At 44.1% G+C, this 23,635-nt stretch overlaps 1 protein-coding gene across 1 annotated transcript; it reads left to right on the forward strand.

Annotated features, from left to right (window-relative positions):
* Nucleotides 1-22,468: 22,468 nt before the first annotated feature.
* On the forward strand, nt 22,469-23,401 carry LOC138246774 (olfactory receptor 5V1-like). The gene has a single exon (XM_069201534.1). It carries the CDS (start codon nt 22,469-22,471, stop codon nt 23,399-23,401), a length of 933 nt encoding a protein of 310 aa, XP_069057635.1.
* Nucleotides 23,402-23,635: the final 234 nt, after the last annotated feature.

Raw genomic sequence — 23,635 nt, forward strand, 5'->3', positions numbered from 1 at the left:
AGGCTTTATGTCAATTGATGATGGCAATGTGGCACAAACATATGTTTCATGTGTGGTCGGTGAGTGTGTCAGGAAACAGATCATGGAAATCCCCAAAAGTTTCAGAAATATTGTGTCTCTCCATTGTTTTCGGATACATGTCTGAACTGGATTTGGACACATACGTAACATGTTATAGCTGTGTCCAGCTAACATCCTAGACTGATATTTGGAGATTGTAGTGCCACATTTCAATTAGGGATGGCTGGCAAAAGGTACGCACTTGGGTTCATATCTCTATGGTTGGTGCAACTCACCATAGCTGTGGCACATCAAATGAAGAGAATGATACAAATTGAGGGCTAACAACTGTCCCTGGCACTCTGTACATTGTACCTGTGTGTATAAAATTGGTCTTAGTCACAATGTCTGGGTGACTGGTATTGCAATCCTCATGGAAAGTGGGATTGTCCAAGGTTTGAGTGTATCCTATTTTGAGTTCCTCCTTACCTGTGGTGTGCTGGCCAAACCCATGTCCAGCTTTCCAAAACTTCCTGAGTGTCCTTGTTGTTAGAAATTATTGTCCACCCCCCCCTAGACACAGGCGTAGGGTTGTGAATAGTGTACCTAGGACTGAGTTTGGTACACAGACATGTAAATCAGTAAATCACTTGTACAAACCTAGGATACCCACTCATGATTAGCACATGCTTTCTATACTGGCAAGTCCCTTTACAACTCGCAGATCTTGAGGCACTAGATTGCCATCCATTACATAGACATTTGTTGGCCTGACAGTGGTGGAGGATATGCAGCATGATTTTTACCTGACAACTGGCAGAACTATGATGGCAAAATCATTTCAGTTGTTACCCATCTTGTAGGGTTTGGATGTGCTATTTGATGATAGGACATTTGTAGCCTGGCTTGCCATGTTCTTCCGCAGGGACAATCAGTGATCTGTATGATGATATGGGCTGTTACAGATACATTAGATGTAATGTCTGATTTACTTCTTGAGCCATTTCACACAATGCAGTACCTAATGTTTGGTTTTCTATTTGTCTTAACAGCTGCAAATATGACTCCCATCCAGATTCGGGAGTTTCAACGCCGGGCAATGCGATACCGCCACATTCTTGATGTTGAGTCTGGGTACCGCAACATGGAGAGAAGATATCACCATGAAAGAGCCTCCGGAGCGTTGAGGGCATTTGCACAAGGGGGCCCTTCCATTTCTATCACAGCCACCAGCACCACCACTACCAACCAGGTGGCACCAACAGCAGATGGGACCTTTGTGGGACCATCAACTGCAACAGCTCCAGGAGCAGTCAGAGCACCACCTGCCCCACGGCCTACAGACATTGCGCTGACAAGGGCCCATACTTCCTCGGCTGGCACCCAGACCAACCCAGCTGCAGCCATAGACCGTGCAGCTTTTGGAGAGATGCAAAAGAACTTGGACTGTGTCCTACGAAAGATGACCAGACTGCAGCAGGAGGTGGCACAGGTCAACCGGTGGGTGCGTTCCATTAAAAAGACCCTGAGGAGGGCCAACCTGCAGGCATCAACGCGGACATGATTCCCTCCCCTCCCTCCTCTTTCCTGGTTCTTAAACTTTGTGGGTTTAGGGGGCTGAGTGTTAGGTTAGTATAGGCTGTTAGTTTATTTAGTAGTAATGGGTGGGGGTTTCAGAATATTTCTACAGTTTTTTATTATGTGTGTGGGTGGGGGCAATGTTGGGGTTTTGAAAATTTACCAAAAAATATATATTTGTTTAGTATAGGATAGTATGTGTTTAGGTTAGTAGCTGTTGTCCTTCATGTGTCCCGTCTTATAAGAGGGGTGGGGGCGTTGATGTTTAGATCGTTTCATTAAATGTGATAAGTAAGTTTAGCTTAGGTTAGTTAGAGACAATTGTGGGTAATGTGTGGTTAGAGTAGATTAGGTTAGGTAAGGTGTTTCCCCTAGTTTAAACATCTATTTTTACTGTTTAATAAATATCTAGGTAACCCTTTACAGTATGTGTCAAATACTTGTAGATCAGGGCCTTGCAATGAGTGAACAGTGTCTCTTTTGTATTAGCTTTTGTATCCCATGCTGCAACCATATCCCAACTGAGCTGTTACATTGGTAGCTACCCCAAAGCTACATAGCTAAGATTCAACCATTCATTCACCTCCCACTCATGGTTACTATGGGTCCCAAAGTGTGGTTATTTTGTGAGTATGTTTTCAATGTCACATACTGTGCTACCAGATTTGGTACTGGGGACACTGTGTTAAGTCTGCCTGCAGCCTGATGTCCAAGCAAATCTTTATAGGGTGAGTGGTAGTATGCTCTCTTGTAGTATAGCGTACATAACTCACACATATCATTTGGTACAATGTTCAGCATGGTTACTTATTTATATGGAAACTCATAGACATCCCTTCATGTAGTTTGGTGTGTGTTAGGTTAAATTTGGGGCAAATGTCAAATAAGAAAGTTTTCACTTACAGCAACAATTGAAGGCAGTATTTTCTGGCTTAGACATCCCTTGAGGAAGCGTTATTCTGTCCAACACAGCATTATACTGTATAGTTTCTATTTCCCTGAGCATTAACCCTCAGGAAGGGCAGATGATGGTACAATCCAGGCCACTGTGCGTAGTTATCAGCCCACATTATTTCAGGGCAGTTGTATTGACAATCTATAATCATTGACAGGAGGCAAACATCACTGATCTACCGACGGTTGATGTGTCACATTACACAGAGACAAAGTGGTTGTGTAAGTGCTATTTATTTTAAAAGTGCTGTAGTGCTATATGTACATTGTCCATGATTGTGAGTCCATTATTGTGACATCTTCCATTGTGATCCTACACAAGTGCAAAAGGACATGTCATTTGACATGCTGGGGTGAAGTGTCAGAAAGTGCAGAGGGACAGGATTTGCCAATGAGTTAGTGAGAAACAATCACAGGGCAGGCTAACAAGATAAACAGTGTGTTGTAGAACAGTGCTTGGGTACAGTTGTTGCAGGACTGGCATGTTACAAAGCACAGGACCTTGGTAATAGTTGGCTATGTGGCAGGGACTAGTGCTACCGGGTACTCTACGTGTGAAGGTGATCTCTTTTACGTCTTCATCTTCTGATGTGTGTGTAGTCTCCTGTGCCCTTGGTGGTGGTGGTTGTGAAGGGGCAACACACACCTCAGTGTTTGAAGACGTGGAGTCAGACATCCCGGTAGCTGCTAACTGTGGGGGTCTTAAGGGCAGTACTGCAGCAAGGAGGATCTGCTGGTTCTTAAGAATAGCAGCCACATCACGGTGGAATGCAGCCAGGTCGGCCCTGAGGGGTTCAATGTTGCATTTGTGCATGCGTAGACAGGATTGCTGTTGTAGGTGTTGAGTCAACTGTATTACGGCTGTGCTGATTTCCTTCAACCTTTTTTCTACTTCCTGCAAGACAGTTGTTCGCCCTTGCATAGCTGCTGCCTGTTCTTCAGTTGATATCATGCACGAACGCACCCCCTCTAGGCTGGCTGGCATATTTTCTATCCCCACCCGCACCTCCTTGGCCAGCTCCCGCTGTACTCCAACTACATTTCGCTCAAAGTTGGTGCCAGTGTCGTCAGAGTCCTCAGCTGTGTTGGAGCTGGCAGGTCGCACAATTGGTGTTGTAGGTGGGTCCTCTGTGATGGCTGCTAGTTCTGTGCTCCTCCTTGTGACTGAAGGTGGGGACTGGAGGGTTCCAAGGACCTCTTGGAAGGTCTGCTGGCTGATGTTTGTCAGCTCGTCATCCATGTCATCAGGGTAGTCCTGGACAGGCATTTCAGCAGGAGATCCATCGTCCTCTACAATGAAATATGGTACAATTAGTGTGTCTGTGTTGTGGGCTTTGTAATGTGACATGTCTGTCTTCCGATTATTTTCACATTGTGATCTTGGTTCCTTTTCATTGTTCCTGTCTTTCAGATTGGCATTCTCCCAGGCCTGTGCCCCACCTGCATGTCACATGTATTGTGGTCAGTTTGTGGACTTGTCAGCATCATGTCCTCTAGGTGTTGGTTCTGGCCAAATTGTGAATTGCCACCTTCTTGTCCTACTCAAACCTCCGTCTACTTCCATTCTCATGGTGAGGCCTTTCACTGGCTGTGGGTGCTCTGATGGCACTAGCACCACACTTAACAATCTGGACCTGCCCCAGTCTCTGATCTTTCACATCCACCTATATGTAGTTGAGATGTAGCATATACTATGTATAGCATTGTAATGGCACGATATGGATGTCAGCATTGGCAATGTGTACTGCTGATGTTGGGGAATGTGTGGTATATTGGATTGCACTGATAGTCGTAGCAGTGTTCTATTTCCTCCTCTGACTGTGCAGGTGTATTTCTGTGACCAATTACATGTGTCCTCCCCCTCAATGCTGTTGTCTGAGTAGTATGACATTTGGGATGTTGCATGGTGTCATTTGAGCTATTGTGACCCATGCACAGGATGGACCCTGACATATGCAGCATGGGTATGACATTAGTGCTGTGTACCTCCTAATGTTAATGACAATGGGTGAAGTTTGTGGCTACTTTTGGCAATCACATTCGACAGAATTTAAACATTTGTCTTGATTTCAGCGGATTGATAACGTTGTTACCCTGAACCCTCTAATTTGGGTGTTTTAGATCCATGGGGACGTTACTGACATTAGCTACTTGACCTGCACACACAACAGAGGTGGTAGTGGCAACGGTTGTCAATGTTACATTCCACTTGTAGGTATGTAGGGAGTATACTGGCTGATGTGTGACGGGCTGCCAGTTTTACGTTGTACCCTGCCCTCCTGGCCTGGCTTTACTTTTGCAACATCCTTGGCATAGCAGCATACCCCCATGCAAAGGTTGTTGGTGTTGTGTTGTGGTGTTCCCCAGGTTTCCTCAGTACGGGCCATGCTCCCGTTCTGTGCCCCTTAACCCTTTCCACTCCCTGAATATCGTGACTTACATGCATTGTGTAGTAGGTATGTCCACCGCCCCGGTTCCAGTTAACATTAGTGCATTTTTATTCCCCATGCGACTTACCCTGCATGTGTGTTGTCTCCTGGTAGTCTGCGCTGTCCTGTCCTTGAATCCCTGTGACGATCTCCTCAGGGATGACGGCTGCGACCATCTCCTCCATGTGGTCCAGGGGCTCCTGTGGTGCTGGACTCCCACCTCCAATCTGCAGTGCTGCCTTCCTGTTCCTGGCCATTTTTTCCTTGGTCCTGCGCTTGCAGTCATGCCAGCGTTTCTTGCACTCGCTGACTGTTCGGCGTACTTCTGCCACACTGTTGATCTTGTCTCTCCTACTGATTGGCAACTTTGAGGTGACAAACAGTTGGTGCTGGTGTTCCGTCACCTCTTTCACCAGAATTTCCTGCTCCTCTGCACTGAAGCAACAATTTCTTTTCTTCTTCTCCCTGTCCTGGGTCTTGTGTGGGTCCTCCTGGCTGGTTCCTGGTCTGTTGTTATCTTCCTGGGGTCTGTCCAAGCATCTGGGATCCATTTTGGCTCTCCTCTGCACAATCTGATGTTTTGCAGTGATTTTTTATGCATTTGTGTAAAAAAACACTGCATGCCCGATTCGCGGTGTCCTAAACCGGCTCACAGTCATGTCCGCCGCGTTAACGTTGTTTTCCTTTACGATGTGACATAGTGGTATGCATTAAAAAAAATGACTCAAACCTGTGGTTTGCGCCACCGTGTGTCAAAGTATAAATTTGACGCCCGCACGGCGCAAAGAAATGGCATTAGCCGGCGGTAATATTTTTTACGCAAAACTGCGTTGGCGCAGTTTTGCGTCAAAAAGTATAAATATGGGCCCAAGTGTTGCTCTAATGTGGATTTACCTAAAAGAAATGAAAGACAAGAGGCGTTTGGAAAAGCAGGAATAATTAGTTTAATTAAACTCAGCAGCAGGGAAAGGGCAGTACAGAGTCAGGGTCTGATGATGGTCTCTCACAGTTACAGAGTTCTGAATGCCCTTGTATACGATTCTTGAAGGGTGATAAAGCAATACTATACATTCTTTGCAGAAGGAATCCATGCCTAGCCATAGAGCCGTAAATCTGACCTTCTGATAAAGTGCTCAGGTAGACCTTGACCTTGCCTGGACAAGATGCTGGCCAGTAGGTAACATGTCCAGATGTCCGGCAAGGGGGGCTCATGACCATTGTGTGTACTGTATATGTTGTGTTCCGATTGGCTGAGTGTTCCTAACTTCATGTGGCATCTAACTTTTATGGTGTTTTGTGAAGTCCCGCTCCTCTAGCAAAGTGTGTTATATGGGGGGGCAGTCTCCTATGACTATTTTGGTGTTGCTGTCTATCTGATCGAATGAACTGGGTTTTTCCTTTTTGACCATTTGTCTACGGGCCACGTCTTACTCCACCTGTGATTGGTCAATCCGTGGTTTTAGGCCTTGGTCAGAGGGCTTGATGGGGAGGTTATGTCAGATTGATTCGACAACAGTGATGCAAGTTTGTTGTTATGCTGGCACAAATAATGGTGTACATTGACATACTTTTTATGCATATTAACACAAGCAAGCATTAGGGTTAGCTGGCTGCTGTTGTTCATGTTCTGTTATATTTAGCCCTATTTTCTTAGCGCAAAATTCAAGCTCTGGTCTATTTAGAACAATAGTTCTAAATCATGAGTTATGTTCCTTTCTGAATTCTGCTTAATCTTCTGATAATTTTTTTGTACTTTGGCATATTTAACCTACAACAAATTAAACAAGTTATGCCCACCCCTACATATAATTAAATAAAGGGCAATCTAGTACCAAAGATAACAGGCAACAAGCTGCTAGTACCCTGAATGATTGTTCACCCAATCAATAAGAAAAATGTTTTATGTGCCCATCACCATCATGTCCACCACAACCACATTAATATGAATTTTCAAAGAAATTACTAAATTTACCTCAGTTAATTTTATTTAATCCATCAACCTAATCACCTTATGTCATTTAGTGATACAAGTTACATGTTCCAATTGTGGTGTCCTTCTACAAAATTATACATCTTCTTTCCAATGGAAGCAACATACATAAGCTGTGCAGTGCATTCCTTTGCTTCATAAATTACAGATGAGCTTGGCAATGCTTTGCTAGGCATGAGAGTCAGGCATCTTGTTTTGTTCCCTGAAATGTCCTGGAGGTATCCATTTCTAACTGTCAAGATGGCAGTCCAGATGCTTGTTCCCAACTCCACCACTGTACCACAGGGTTCACTGTGTTTTATGAAGCAAGACTGGGGTTCCAGAGGAGAATGGGGAATAGGATGAGAGTGAGAGAGAGAGTGTGCAAGATTTGTGGTTTCCTTGTTCCCCTACGATTCAGATGCCAAACTCCTGATTCTCTTTAGTCATTTAGTGACATTCCCTCAGTGGTGTATCCATGAATATTAGAATATGGGTTTAGCTCTTGTCCTTCCTGTGGATTAATGCTCTTCCCAAGTACCCTGTGGTGCCTAGCATGTACTTCTGGATTCCCTCTTTCCAGCTTTTGCTGCACTCACTCTCTGTCTTGTGTTTATCAGTTCCTGGTTACCTTTAGAGAAAAATGGGAGAGATTAGTCTACTAAACCTAATTCATATACTCAGTTTGATTAATTTATACAGTGGTGTTAGTGTACATACCAGACGTTTCCTACTCTGTATTACAGAAAGTTCTTTCATTGAAAATAGTCAGACAACCGTTCTCTGACTGCAGACATACTGTCACAGTCAGTACTATTCAGATTATTCAGGTTATTCACAAACAATTGCATGATGTTTGAACACAGACTTTCTACAGATTCATAAAAGCTCACATCTTTGACTGTCTAACCAATAGCATCTTTTGCATTCTGTGATGTGTTAGCCATGTTGCAAAAATCATTTACCCTATTTAAAAAACTGCTTATTTCACATGTAAAACAAAAAGTAAACTTTGCTCTCATTTTTGAAGGGTCACTCATTAATTTATAACATGCATTGATGTACCATCTAAGTAAATAGACATAGACGTACTAGAAGTGTAGGAAAGTACCATCTTTCTTGGGACGTTACCCCCAATTGCTTCCTGTTTGTCAGTATGTTATGCCTGTCTCACTGGGATCCTGCTGATCAGGACCCCAGTGCTCATAGTTTGTGGCCTAATGTGTGTGTTGTCAGTAGTGCTTGACTATGTCACTGATGCTCTGCTAACCAGAACGTGAGTGCTTATGCTCTCTCTGCTTTTAAATTTGTCACTGTAGGCTAGTGACTTCATTTACCAATTTCATTTGGCACACTGGACCCCCTTATAAGTCCCTAGTATATGGAACCAAGGTACCCAGGGCATTGGGGTTCCAGGAGATCCTTAGGGGCTGCAGCATTTCTTTTGCCATCCATAAGGATGTCAGACAAACCCTTTGTAGGAGGCTGGCCCGGCTCATAGTGGGTACCTGATGGTACTTACACCTTGTGCCAGGCCCAGTTATCCCTTTTAGTATATTAGTAGTATTCTAGCAGCTTAGGCTGATAGAGGTAGCTATAGCAGAGCAGCTTAGGCTGAACTAGGAGACATGCAAAGCTCCTACTATACCACTTATAGCATATAATTACTATATCATAAGAAACACAATACCCAGAGTTACTAAAAATAAAGGTACTTTATTTTAGTGACAATGTGCCAAAAATATCTCAGATGATATACTCCCTTAGGAGGTAAGTAAAATACAGGAAATATACACACAAACCAAAATCAGGTAAGGAAACAGTTAGAAAAGTAGTGCAAACACTGTAGCAAACAATAGGATGCAATAGGCCTAGGGGCCACACAAACCATGTACTCTGAAAGTGGAATGCGAACCACGAATGGACCCATAGGCTAGGGTAGTGTGTAGAGGGTCGCAGTGAGTGTAAGAAAACACTAAGTGTGTCCAAGATGCCCCACCCCAAGACCCTGAAAAGTAGGAGTAAAGTGAGACTACTTCCCCAGAAACACACTAAACGTGTGACAGAGGATTCTGCAAAGACCACAACAGATTGCAAAGCACTGGATGGATTCCTGGACCTGAGGACTTGTAAAGGAATGGGACCAAATCCAAGAGTCCGGGGGGGCAGGAGCCCACTAAACCCTGGATGAAGGTGCAAAATGGCTGCCTCTGGATGGAATAAGCTGATGACTCTGCAACAACGAAAGGTGCTAGGAACTTCTCCTTTGTACACAAGATGTCCCACGGAGTGCTGGAGGATGCAGAGTTGTTTCTTTAGAGAAAGACTTCAAACAAACCTTGCTAACTGCAAAGGTCACTGTTAAAGAAAAAGGGTGCTGCCTGGGCCCAGGAAGGACCAGGATGTCGCCACTTGAGAGAAAAGACAAAGGGGGCCCTCAGCAATACAGAGAGCCCATTCACAAGAAGGCAGCACCCACAAAAGTACTTGATCATGGGTTCAAGAAAACTGAGCATTGCGGTCATCTCAACACTACAAAAGAGGGTCCCACGAAGCAGGTGGTCAACTCAGTGAGTTGAGCAGTACAGGACGGAGTGCTGGGGATCTGGGCTAGGCTGTGCATGAAGGTCTCCTTGCAAAAGTGGACAGAAGCCCTAGCAGCTGCAGTTCACGTAGTGCACAGGATTACTGTCTGGAGAGGGGAGGCAAGGACTTATCTCCTCCAAGTTTGGACAGTTGGACCACTGGACAGTCTGGGTCACTTTGGTCTACCACCTGTGTTCCAGGGGCCACGCTTGTCTGGATGAGAGGGGTCCCAGAGTACTGGTGACACTGAAGTTTGGTGCCTGCTGGAGCAGGGAAAAAATTCTGTCAACCCACAGGAGATTTCTTCGTGGCTTCCAGTGCAGGGAGAAGGCAGGCAGCCCCCAGAGCATGCACCACCAAGAAACAGTCGAGAAAGCTGGCAGGATTAAGCACTACAATGTCGCTGGCTATCTTCTTGCTACTTTCTTGCAGTTTTGCAGGCATCCTGGAGCAGTCAGTGGTCAATCCTTGGCAGAAGTCAAAGAGAGAGGTGCAGAGGAACTTCGGTGAATTCTTGCAAGTCGTTATCTGAGGAAAAGCCCACAGGAGAGACCCTAAATAGCCCTCAGAGGAGGATTGGCCACCTAGTGAGGTAAGTACCTATCAGGAGGGGTCTCTGATGTCACCTGCTGGCACTGGCCACTCAGAGGCCTCCATTGGGCCCTCACACCTCTGGATTCAAGATGGCAGAGGTCTGTGACACACTGGAGGAGCTCAGGGCACCACCCCTGGGGTAGTGATGGACACGGGAGTGGTCACTCCCCTTTCATTTATCCAGTTTTGCACCAGAGCAGGGACTGGGGGTTCCCTGAACCGGTGTAGACTGGCTTATGCAAGGAGGGCACCATCTGTGCCCTTCAAAGCATTTCCAGAGGCTGGAGGAAGCTACTCCTCCCCAGCCCTTAACACCTATTTCCAAAGAGAGAGGGTGTAACACCCCTCTCTCAGAGGAAATTCTTTGTTCTGCCTTCCTGGGATCGGGCTGCCCAGACCCCAGGAGGGAAGAACCCTGTCTGTGGGTTGGCAGCAGCGGTAGCTGCAGAGAACACCCCAGAGAGCTGATTTGGCAGTACCCGGGGTCCATAGTGGAGCCCCGGGGATGCATGGGATTGGCACCCTAATACCAGAGTTGGCATGGGGAGACAATTTCATGATCTTAGACATGTTGCATGGCCATATTCAGAGTTACCATTGTGAAGCTACATATAGGTATTGACCTATCTGTAGTGCACACGTGTAATGGTGTCCCCGCACTCACAAATTCTGGCTAGTGCAAGGGTGCCCTCACACTTAGTAACTTTGCACCTAACCTTCACTTAGTGAAGGTTAGACATATAGGTGACTTATAAGTTACTTAAGTGCAGTGTAAAATGGCTGTGAAATAACGTGTGCATTATTTCACTCAGGCTGCAGTGGCAGTCGTGTGTAATATTTGTCTGAGCTCCCTATGGGTGGCAAAAGAAATGTTGTAGCCCATAGGGATCTCCTGGAACCCCAATACCCTGGGTACCTAGGTACCATATACTAGGGAATTAGAAGAGTGTTCCAGTGTGCCAATTGAAACTGGTAAAAAGTGGTCATTAGCCTATAGTGACAAATTTAAAGGCAGAGAGAGCATGACCACTGACGTTCTGGTTAGCAGACCCTCAGTGACACAGTCAGGCACTACACAGGGATACACATACAGGCCACAAACTATGAACATTGTGGTCCTGGCTAGCAGGGTCCCAGTGACACATATAAAACACACTGACAAATAGGGTTTTCACTATGAGCATTGGGGTCCTGGATAGCATAATCCCAGTGAGACAGTAAAAACACCCTGACATATACTCACAAACAGGCCAAAAGTGGGGGTAACAGTGCTAGGAAGAGGCTACCTTCCTACACCGTTTAACAGGACTGTCTCTGCAGCCTGCATGAAATAGTGCACACACTGTTTCACAGCCATTTTCACTGCACTTAAGTAACTTATAAGGCACATATATGTCTAACCTTCATTTAGTGAATGCTAGGTGCAAAGTTATTAAGTGTGAGGGCACCCTTGCACTAGCAAAGGTGTCCCCACGCTGACCAGGGCCAATTCCCCGGACTTCTGAAGTGCGGGGATACCATTACATGCGTGCACTACATATAGGTCAATACCTACATGTAGCTTCACAATGTAACTCTGTGTCTAAGATCATGGAATTCTCCCCCATTCCAAATCTGGTATTGGGGGCCAATCCCATTCATCCTGGTGGCTCCACCATGGACCCCTAGTACTTCCAAACCAGGTCTCTGAGTCTTGCACTGTAGCTACAGCTGCTTTCACCTAACAGACAGGGTTCTGCCCTCCTGGGGGCTGAGCAGCTCAGTCCCAGGAAGGCAGAACAAAGCATTTCCTTTGGGAGGAGGGTGTTGCACCCGTGTTACAAGCTTGGGAGGGGTAACCTCCAAGAGCCTCTGGAAATGCTTCGAAGGGCACAGATGGTACCCTCATTGCATAAGCCAGTCTACACTGGTTCAGGGACCCCCCGGTCCCTGCTCTGCTGTGAAACTGGACAAAGGAAAGGGGAGTGACCACTCCCCTGCCATCACCACCCAGGGGGTGGTGCCCAGAGCTCCTTCAGTGTCTCCCTGGTGTTAGCCATCTTATTTTCCATGGTTTGGAGACACTCTGGAGATCTCTGAGTGGCGAATAACAGCAGGAGACATCAGAGACCCCTCCTGAAAGGTACATACCTGGTTAGGTAGCCAATCCCCCTCTCAGGGCTATTTAGGGTCTCTCCTGTGGGTTCCTCTTCATATTCAGCTTGCAAGTTTCCACCATGAATCCTCTGCAACTTCTGCTTTAGCTTCTGACCGTCGGATCAACCGCAGACTTCTCCAGGAACCCCTGTAACTGCAACAGAGTATCCAGAAAGGCTACTGTGACCCTGCAACTTCCAGTTTCCAAGGTGTGCATACTCTGAGGACTCTCTGCCTTCACACTGCACCAGAAGAACTGAAGAAATCTCCCAAGACGACAACCGGTTCTCTGGGACTCCTCTCCTGGCAACAAGTGTGCTCCCTGGAACACAGGTGGTGGACCATTTCGACCCAGACTGTCCTAAGGTCCAGCTGTCCAAATTTGGTGGAGGTAAGAGCTTCCATTCCCAGTTTGCGACAGTACCCCTGTGCACCACGTCATCTCTAGCTCCTGAAGCCCCTGTGCACTATTTGCAAGAATCATTTGTGCAGAGTGTGGCCCAGTTCCCCTGCACTCCATCCTGCGATGCACAACTCGCTGAGTTGTTCTCTGGTGGCATGGGACATTCTTTAGTAGTGCTGCAGCAACCACAATTTTACCCTTCTTTGTCCCCATGTCTTGGGACTACCATGGGTGCTGCCTGGTCGTCAGTGGGTTCCCTCCAGTGTTGGGAGCCCCCTCTGCCTCCTCAGTCTGAGTTGAGGCACCCAGGTCCCTCCGGGGCCCAGGCAGTGCCATTTTGACCAAGGCTTGTTGGACGAATCGAAGACTGCAACTTGCCTGCATCCAACAGCTCGACGTGGGACATCTCTTGCATCATGCAGGAACCCGCAACCATCTTCTTTGGTGCTCTTTTGCAGACTTCTTCTAATCGGAGAATCCTCTTTTGCACCATCTTCTAGGTTGGCAGGGGCTCCTGTCCTTCCTGGAATCTTCTGCGACTTCTGGACTTGGTCTCCTCTCTTCACAGGTCTTCAAGTCCACCGTTTGTTGCTTGCATTCTTGCAATAACTCTTATCACGACTTGTAGTGTGTCCTGAGGAAACTTACAGTACTTTACTCCTACTTTCCTGGGTTCTGGGGTGGGGTATTTTACTCACCTTTGTGTTTTTCTTACACTCCCAGTGCCCCTCTACACACTACACTTGCCTAGGGGGGAATTTGTGATTTGCATTCCACTTTCTTAGTATATGGTTTGTGTTGCCCCTAGGCCTATTGCATTCTATTGTATGTTCTACTGTTTGCACTATTCTGTGACTATTTGCTTAGCTTATTTGGTCTCTAGTGTACACATTGTGTATAATACTTACCTCCAGAAGGAATATTGCCTCTAAGATATTTTTAGACTTGTGTCACTAAAATAAAGTACCTTTATTTTTGGTAACACTGAGTATTGTCTTTTATTGCGTATAAGTACTGTATGATTATAGTGGTATTGCAGGAGCTTTGCATGTCTCCTAGTTCAGCCTAAGCTGCTCTGCTACAGCTACCTCTAACAGCCCAAGGTGCTAGAACACTGACTACATTTCACTAATTGGGCATAAGTGCACCTGTTATAAGGTGTAAGTAACTAGGGTACCCACTACAAACCAGGCCAGCCTCCTATAAGAAGTATACAACTTCTGAAAGAAATAGGCACATTCTATGGATTTACCATGCATTCATGTACTCACAGAGGATGCTAATCCCTCACGTGCCTTATACGAGACACAAGGCCGGTCACCATTCTCACATTGCAATGTATTACACTTGCATCCTACTGATGTCACTCGGAGAACTTGCTTTGTCTTTCCTTTAATTGTTAGGTACCTTTACCTAAGATACTACTGTTATTTGGAGCAGTTATATTACAGCGTAAGGAACTATGCTCTTGGCAGGCACCAGTGCCGTCCTCTTAGAATACACTGTGTATGCATAACCACCAGGTGCTAAGCAACCTCAATGTTAGTCCTGCACCTCTTTCAAATGTAGAGGTGCACTACAACTCAAGAACTTCATTTGCATTGTGTTAGGTTTCACAACCTGCACTAAATACCTTGGCTCAGATTCTCAAAGCTGTCAGGCAATGCAGCTCAGCACCCAAAGATGCTGCGCTGTATTGAGTGACAGTAAGAGTGCAGGAGAGCGCCATATTCACAGAGTTATCATACTCTCCTCCCCTCTCCCAACATCTTTGCGCTAGGTGCCAACCCTGACGCCATAGTGCTAGGGTGCAAGCCTGACCCTACCATAGGTTTTGAACAGGAAGAAAACCCTTATGGTATGGCTAATACTATGGCTAGACAAGTGAAAAACATTTCCCTATTTCGTATGTGTGCTGCACAGTGCAGCACACATGCAAAGTCAGAAACGCACAGAGAAATTAGAACATTTCTCTGTTTATTGCCTTCTTTCAAAAGGCATTAATTTTCGTCTCTAAACCCTGTCTATTAATGTCAGTAGATCTGGTTTAGCATCAAAAGCATGGGTGGCTGCATGGGAACACCCATGTACCAACCATGTAATGTCCCATTGATGCAAAGTAATGCAAAGCAGCTCTTTGCACTGCTTTGCATTACATTTCCATACAAAGCAATTCAAATACCAATGTGTGTTGGTTTGTTAATCCCCAAAAAGGATGTGCATCAGTTTAGCATTAAAAAATTAACAATAACTTGTCACGAAAACTTTGTGAATCTGGTCCCTTGTCTTTAAATATAGGCTTGCCAGACTGTAAAGCGTTTGGATTTGAACTGGAAGTTTGTGAGAACAGACAAATCAAATGTAAATCTGTGTATGTTCAAAGTTAAAAATGAGATCCCTCTGTTAATCAAGTGAATAATCCGCAACTTTTCTTCTACTGCAGTGTATTTCACCATTGACATACAAAGATTTATTAGGCAGACACGAATACAAGCAGAAAGCAGATGTAAATATTCCCTAGAACTCCAATGGTGCAAGTCATAAATATAATGATGTGCTTTAACCATCTTGTTCTAGTGCAGGCTTCCGGGACACTGCATACATAGAGTTGGAGAGGCTGGAGTGAGTACAAGCAGAAAGTCTAGGAAATTAGTGGTGTTCTTCACTTGTGGTGCATCTTGTACATTGTAGTACAACAACCTGGCTTTATTTTTCTTTTTTTTGTAACAAGCTTTTCAACCTGTTCAACAAATAGGTTTGGATGGGTGGGCTTGACTATAAGAAGTAAAAGCAGGTAATTATTTTGTAGATGCCCCTTGTAGTATATCTGCTATATTGCATCTTTATCTATTGCAGACTTCTAAGACAATAAATAGATTTAGAAAGGTAGATAGGACCATAAGCAGAAAGATCAGGTACATTTGTGATAGATTTCCCCTTGGAGACATCTTAGATGCTGTAATATAACAACCTATTTTATCCATTGTTTCTTCTATTGCAGGGTTCTACAGAAATATTACACATAGATTTGGACAGGTAGACATGAGTGCAAGCAGAAAGACCTGTTAGTTGTATTGCAGTTGTCTCTTGTGGAACATTTGATACATTGCAATAACAAACTGCTTTATCTTCCCTTTTCTATTGTATGATTCTAAGCTAATACTACACATAGATTTGGACGGGAAGATGGTACAAGCAGAGAAACCAGGTAATTATTTTGCAGATTTCTCTATTGCTGTTTTTGATACATTAAAGCAGTGGTTCCCAAACATTTTCGACCCACGGCTCCCTTGATCTATTGGCCACTGGCTGCGGCTCCCCATTATGTTACTTTTTGTTGGCGGGTGGGGGATGTAAGCCTGGCCTAGGGAATACATCCATTTTTCTCCCTGAAAAGAATTGGGATGACGCCAATGAAGGTATTGTAATTCTATATATAACTGTAAAAAATAAAAATGTAACAGTTGTTTAATTACAGCATGCATAGGGTTTTTTAGTAAGGGGAAAATATTGGTTGACGTAACCCTAGTAAAATGGGCAGGTCTAATTTTTATGTAGTTATAACATAACTGTTTAAATATTGTGAAATGTAGAATCCCTTTAGTTGTGTTTAACCACCAGAGGGCGCTCAAGGACAAAATTAAAAAAGAGCTGCTACAACTGAGTAGTTTTATTTTGTACGAACTGGCCCAAGGGCTATAAATAGCTCAGTGGTTCCCAAACTGTGTGCGGCGCCCCTGGCTAGTTTTGATGGCGCACCAGCGAGCCGCGGCGCACAGATTGGGAACCACTGCATTAAAGTATAAGCAACCAGCCTTATTCTCCTATTGAATGTTTATCAGGCACTGCTACATTTCATATATAAGGGCATGATTGAAAACAACAAACAAGACCAGGTAATTATTACATGTTCCTGGAGATACCATAGTATTGTAGAACTGTATAATTCATGGCATTTATAAGCAAGCATAGAAGAAATCAACAAGTTTTGCTTTTTTTAATAGGCTTTACAACTTAGCAGGCTAAGAGCTGTTGTTAGCAAAATGTTCAAGGGCAAAACTGTTCCTTCTTCAGAGGGTGGAGCTTTACCACAAAGAAAGAAATGCTGCCTTTATACCAGGAAGAGGGGAAGAAGGAAATTATGGTGGCTGAGACAGTGAAATCATAGGACAAGGTTTACATAAAACTGGGAGAGCTATTTCACTACACTCTAGACATGGGCCTGACCTGCATACCATGTGCTAAGGCAAAGATTGCTGGGGACTTCTCCACTGGGAAGAAGTGGATCAATGGTTGGAAGCTGGAATACCCGAAACACTGCCAAAACCGTTAGGTACATACATTTTTGTTGGTGATCCTATGCAACAAAGTGCTGCCACCAGTTTGGTATTTGGAGTGATACCATGATGACAGAAACTGCTGGGGACAGAGTGAGCAGATTAGAAGTGGTTGATTGACAAAGGTCCTTGCCTGAAGAAATAAAGAGTCTCATAAAAAATGTGTTGCTGGCAGTCAAGGTGAACACTGCAGTGCTATCTGTCTAAGACATCCATGACCACCTAGCCTTGTATGTGAAGATACCAAAGAAGTAGAGGAACAAAAACTATGCCTTTGAGTTACCTAAACCATTTTCAGCATGATATGCTCAGAAGCCATGGCAGAACTTTGCAATGGTGAATATCCTGCATTGATAATTGATGAGAGCACAGACATTTCAATACCAAAATGCTCACCCTGTGCTCCAAGTTCAGGTCTGCAACATCAACTGCGCGCAAAACAATATTTCTAGGAATAGTGAAGCTGAATACTTGTAATGCCAAGGCAGTCACCACAGTTGTGAAAGACTTCTACGCTGCCCATATACTGAACATTTGGTGATGTTTATGTCAGGTGGTGCATCTCTGTTGCTGGGAAAAAACAATAGTGTTGCCACTCGCCCTCAACAAGAAATTCTCCATTTAGTTGACCAGCATTGTGTCACCCACAGAATGAATTTGGGATTTGATGCTCAAAGAAATGAGATCATTATTGAGGACAGTCTACATAGCGTTCTCCAGATCTCTTGCAAGGAAATCCTAGCTTGATGAAATCACATCAGAGACTCATCTGAAGTGGCATTGTTTCAACCACTTGTGTTTTCAGGGCATTTTTCTGCAAGTGTACTAATGCATAATTAAGAGGTTGTAGTCAAGTACTTTGAGCATGAGACAATTGTAGATCCAATTGCTGGCTATTGCAACAAAAAGCTTTCTGATGGCAACTGTCATATTTCCCTTGCAGGATTGAATTCCATTCTAGCTGAACTGTCAACTTTGTTCAAACTGTTTAACTTTAACAAAAAACAGCTTGTTGACCATTGTTAAAGCCATACTTTATGCCAGAGCCCAGATTGGCCAAATTAAGGGACAGTAATTGGCCAACACTGTACTTTGGAGCGGCACCGTAGAAGATCTACTCACTTTGTGAAGGGAAGACAGAGAGTTATGCAGTATGTCTATTTTGTCTTTTGTTTCACTTCTTTGTGAGCATATGAAAAAAAAGGTTTCCTGTGGATGAACTGAAGGAGAGAGCAAGTGTTATATTCTAAGCAACAGCAAAACAATCACAATTTGACATTAGGAGTGAGACTATAAAGAGACTTGTGGAAAAGTATAAGGATACCTTAGTTCTGGGAGATTACTAAAACACCTGACGATGTTGGCCAACCGTACAGAGAATATAAGTATGTTAATGTAGAGCATGTAAAAGGTGGGTTCTTTAAAATATTTCAAGACATGGTGACTTTCATTTTACGGAATGCTGCACACTATAATGTGGTATTTCAACATGTAGATGTCTGTGCAACAATCCAAGCATCAAGTACAGACTGTGAACCAGGAATCAGCTGCATGAACACTATTAAGTATAAATTGATAAATAGACTGGAGGGAAATCACCTGGAAATGCTGATGAGGCAAAGTAGAACTTTGTAGAGTTTATCAGTACTGGAAGAATGGTAAGGGTGGGTGAAAGAAGCAAATATGTGACACACCTAGTACTGTCACTTGACATGTCTGAACCACCCATTCCACAGTCTATGTTTGGCCTTGATGTGCACATTCCACACACCTCACAGGAGCAGTGAAAATCTTATCATGGTGCTATCTTCTGGGTCCTAGCCTCTTCTAAACTGAGGGTATAGGTGCAACTAGAGTAAACAATTCATGTCACGATGGATAAAGATATTTCTCCCCAGCCTGTCACTCTTATGCCATCCCTGAGGTGGTATAGGAATGTGACTCATTCCCAGACTAGTAAATCTTCGTGTTCCATGGGTGCTGTGTGTGTACACCCCATGCAATTCGCATTGCAAGCCTCTTTCATGCAGTGTTATACATGAAAGAGGTCCGTATTTACGAGGCCATGAAAAACCATGCAAGGTGGCTTTGTGTGGCCTTGCACATAGGGAGTGGCACAATGTACCAGAGGAATATAAAAAAAAAAGACTTGGGTGGCGCAGTGTGCTGCTAGGGCCTCGTAAATGAGGCCCTTGATTTCAGAATTGTTAAGAATTGTATTTTATTTTAGTAATGACTGAAATAATGATAGCATTTAGCAATTGTATCAGAAGAGGTTACGGGTTTCTTTTAGAAATGGGGTCTTTGATTGGCAGTCAGGTTACCCCCTGTCCAAACAAGGACTCTCACTATAGTCAGGGTAAAAGAGACTCACCCTCAGTTAATCACCGCTCACACCCTTGGTAACTTAGTACGAGCAGGCAAACTTAACTTCAGAAGCAATGTGTAAAGTATTTGTACCAACCCACGCAGTAACTCAGTGAAAACACTTCAAAATTACACAAAGGTTTAGAAAAATATTTATCTAAACAAAACAAGCCCAAAACATCAGAAATTCAACATACACAAGAGAAGATATGATTTAAAGAATAAGAGTCTTAGGGGGTCATTACAACCTCGGCGGTCTTGCAAGAAGACCGCCGAGGCTGCAGGAGACAGAATACCTCCATTGCCGGTGGTATTCCTGGCTCCCTATAATGACATTTCCGCTGGGCCAGCGGACGGTAACAGTGTTACCGTCCGCTGGCCCAGCGGAAATGTCACATCAACATTGCTGCCGGCTCGTAATAGAGCCGGTGGCAATGCTGATGTGCAGCGGGTGCAGTAGAACCTGTCGCGCTTTTCACTGCCCGAAATTCGGACAGTGAAATGTGCGATGGGGCTATGCCTGGGGGCCCCTGCACTGCCCATGCCAAGTGCATGGGCAGTGCAGGGGCCCCCAGGGGCACCCCAAGTCCCCTTACCGCCAGCCTTTCCATGGCGGTGTGTACCGCCACGGACAGGCTGGCGGGCCGGGGCTCATAATCCCCAGGGCAGCGGTGCTTGCACCGCTGCCCTGGGGATTATGACCGCCAGGCAGAAACCTGCCGGTAAATTGGAGGGGCCGGCGGCATGGCCCTGGCTTTTGCGCCATGGTCATAATTGCTGGCGGAACACCGCCAGCCTGTTGGCGGTGTTACCGCCACCTTACCGCCGGCCGCCAGGATCGTAATGACCCCCTTGATCCATTAGAAAACAGTGAGAATGCTTTTGTTATACAAAGTACCAGGGTAGCGTAAAACATAAAGCGGCACAGGTGAGCATGCGTCAGAAAAGGATAGCAATGGGTTGATTCCTTACTTGCAAATGAGATCATGCATCGTTTCCTTCTCTGGTCAGGTCGGCTATGCATTGCTTTTCTTCCTTGCAAGGCAGTGATGCATTGATTTCCAGACAGGGCACCTCGAATTCGAGCAGAGTCGGGTTGACGCCCAGGAACTATTCGTGGAAAATCTGGTCACACAGTATCAGAAAACCACGTTGCATGGAGTTTGCATCATTCTCAGCCTCCATTAGCGGGTGTTGCATGTTGTTTCTCCAGCCACGTTGCATCGAACTTCCAGCCGTGCTGCAGGTGGAGCGTTGACTTCATCCAGACAAATATGTGTTCTCCTATTTTCCTCTTTTTAAATGTGCTGCATCCCGAAGCACACATAAAAAGAGGAAAATGCCCCACAGGATTGCTTTTGTGCAAGAATGTGTCCATTTCTGCATAAATACTATAGTGGCTGTAACCCTCGCATTTTTGCACCATGTTGCAAGGGTATTTGCATTGGTGCTTGGCAAGTCCAAGTCTGCCAGCACAGACAGAGAACATGAATGCATCAAACCATACTAGGTATGGAGCATTCCTGCAATATCCATTTGATGCAGCGTTGCACCAAATATTGATAAATCTGCCCCTCAAAATACAATCACAACTTCATTTCGAATTACATGCTCAAAAGGGTATTGTAAATAAGTGTGGGATATCATTCTATCTGTAAATTAAGCAAGGCATTTAAAAACAATCATTAAAAGTTACAATGAGTGTAACTGATAATATAGAGTGTTCATATATGTCAAAATCCCATGAAATCTCTTCATGGCATTAAAGAGCCATACAACTAAAACTGACTGTTCAAAAGGAGTGAGTGGAGAATGTTTTTTGTCAGAGTTAATACTGTTAATGTGTACAATACTGAATTATTTTTTCTATTTGGACAACCTACACGCAATTATTATGTTTATATAAAGGATCTTGGGCCAGATGTAGCAACCCGTTTGCGAGTCGCAAACGGCGAAAATCGCCGTTTGCGAGTCGCAAACGTGGGTTTGGCATGCAGAAATGCATATTGCGAGTCGTTACCGACTCACAATATGCATTTCCGACTCGCAAATAGGAAGGGGTGTTCCCTTCCTATTTGCGAGTCGCTGTGGGATGCAATACCATTTGCGACCGCGTACGCGGTCGCAAATGGCATCGCAGTTACCATCCACTTCAAGTGGATGGTAACCCACTCGCAAATTGGAAGGGGTCCCCATGGGACCCCTTCCAGTTTGTGACTGGACCCCAAAATATTTTTTCAGGGCAGGGAGTGGTCCAAGGGACCACTCCCTGCCCTGAAAAAATACAGAAACAAAAGGTTTCGGTTTTTTTTTCAGTGCAGCTCGTTTTCCTGTCAGGAAAACGGGCTACACTTAAAAAAAAAAAAAAAACTGCTTTATTTAAAAGCAGGTCGCGAACATGGAGGTCTGCTGACGTCAGCAGGCCTCCATGTCAGCGAGTGCCCATACTCGCTATGGGGCTGCAATTTGCGACCCACCTCATGAATATTCATGAGGTGGGTCATTGCGACCCCATAGCGAGTTGCAGTCGGTGTCTGAGACACCGTACTGCATTGGGAATTGCGACTTGCAATTTGCGAGTCGCTCCGACTCGCAAATTGCAAGTCGCAATTCCCAACTTTCGTACATCTGGCCCCTTGTGTTAACTATATAAATTAAAATATTGCAAAGGTAGTGGTTCAGAATGCCTCTACCTACAGCTTTGTCATTAATGTCCTTTCTGTCACCAAATAATGGGTTCAGCAATTTCAGTATATACTGTTGGACTTTCCTATATGACTATCAATTTTGCATACATAATTTTGCTAAAATGACACTGCAGGAGAACACTACTTCTAAAGCATAATCACTGTGAAGCATGCAGATATTCAACTATTTTTTACTAAGCAAATACTTATTGAAAGCAAAATATAGTTATCCTAAGGAATGTACCTACAATGACAAACATTGTACACTATTTCCTTTTTCCAGTAGGTTTTACTTCATGGGAAATGTGAAGCCTGAATTATATTTTTGACTACTAATTCATAATAGTATCATTGACTATCATTTATAATAACTGGTATTGTTTGTCCAATTGCAGCCTGACTTCAAAAACAGCAGTATCCTGGAGGAAATGGAGGCAGAGAATTTGACCAGAGCAGACATCTTCCTGATTGTGGGGTTTTCAGACCTTACCCAACTGCAAATACCTCTTTTTGTAATATTTCTCATGCTTTACACAGCCACTCTGTTTGGAAATGCTTTTGTCATGGCCATAGTGTATTCTAACTCTCAGTTGCACACACCAATGTATTTTTTCCTCTCAAATTTGTCCTTCATTGACATTTGTTATACCTCAAATATTTTTCCACAAATGCTGGCCCACTTCTTTCAAAAAGGAGCGTCTATTTCTTTCACAGAATGTCTGATTCAAGCATATGTTTTCATGGCCATGGTGTCTTTAGAATTTATTCTTCTTGCAGTTATGGCTTATGATCGGTATGTGGCAATCTGCAATCCCTTACGATATACAACAATCATGAACAGAGTATTGTGTATCAAGTTAGCAAGTGGAACTTGGCTAGTTGGTTTCATGGATCCTGTGCCACACACAATATTAATTTCTGGACTTTCCTTCTGTGCATCACATGAAATCAACCACTTTTTCTGTGATGTTACAGCTCTACTGAAGCTTTCTTGCACAAACACACACACAATTGAATCAATGACTTACATTGTTGTTGCTTTTCTCCCAATTATCTCTTTTCTTTTAATCATTACATCATACATTAACATTATCTCTGCAATCCTGAAAATCCAGTCTGTGGAGGGAAGACAAAAGGCTTTCTCCACCTGTGCATCTCACCTGACTGTTGTCATATTATTCTATGGGTGTGTGTGTATTACATATGCACGACCAACAACAACCTATTTAATGCAAGACAATAAAATAATGTCTTTGTCCTACACAGTATTTACTCCCCTGTGTAACCCCATTATATACTGCCTGAGGAACAAAGAGTTTAAAAATTCTCTAAGACTTGCAAAGATTAGAATGTTACTATAATAACCCATCTGAATGGGACTCTACATTATTATTGAATTTTAATGATCATTAATAATGTGCTGTTATCCTTGAGTTTCCAAGAGCAAATAAAGCATGATTTGTAAAGTGGTAGTTTTGTCTTAAGAATACATTGTCAAATAACTAAACTGACGAATCAGCATAATCTCAGGATTTACATTATTTGCAAAAAGCGGAGAGATATAAAGTGTGGGATAGAATTGTGCACAAACAGAC

This window comes from Pleurodeles waltl, chromosome 7 (assembly GCF_031143425.1).
Source record: "Pleurodeles waltl isolate 20211129_DDA chromosome 7, aPleWal1.hap1.20221129, whole genome shotgun sequence".
NCBI classification, from domain to species: domain Eukaryota; kingdom Metazoa; phylum Chordata; class Amphibia; order Caudata; family Salamandridae; genus Pleurodeles; species Pleurodeles waltl.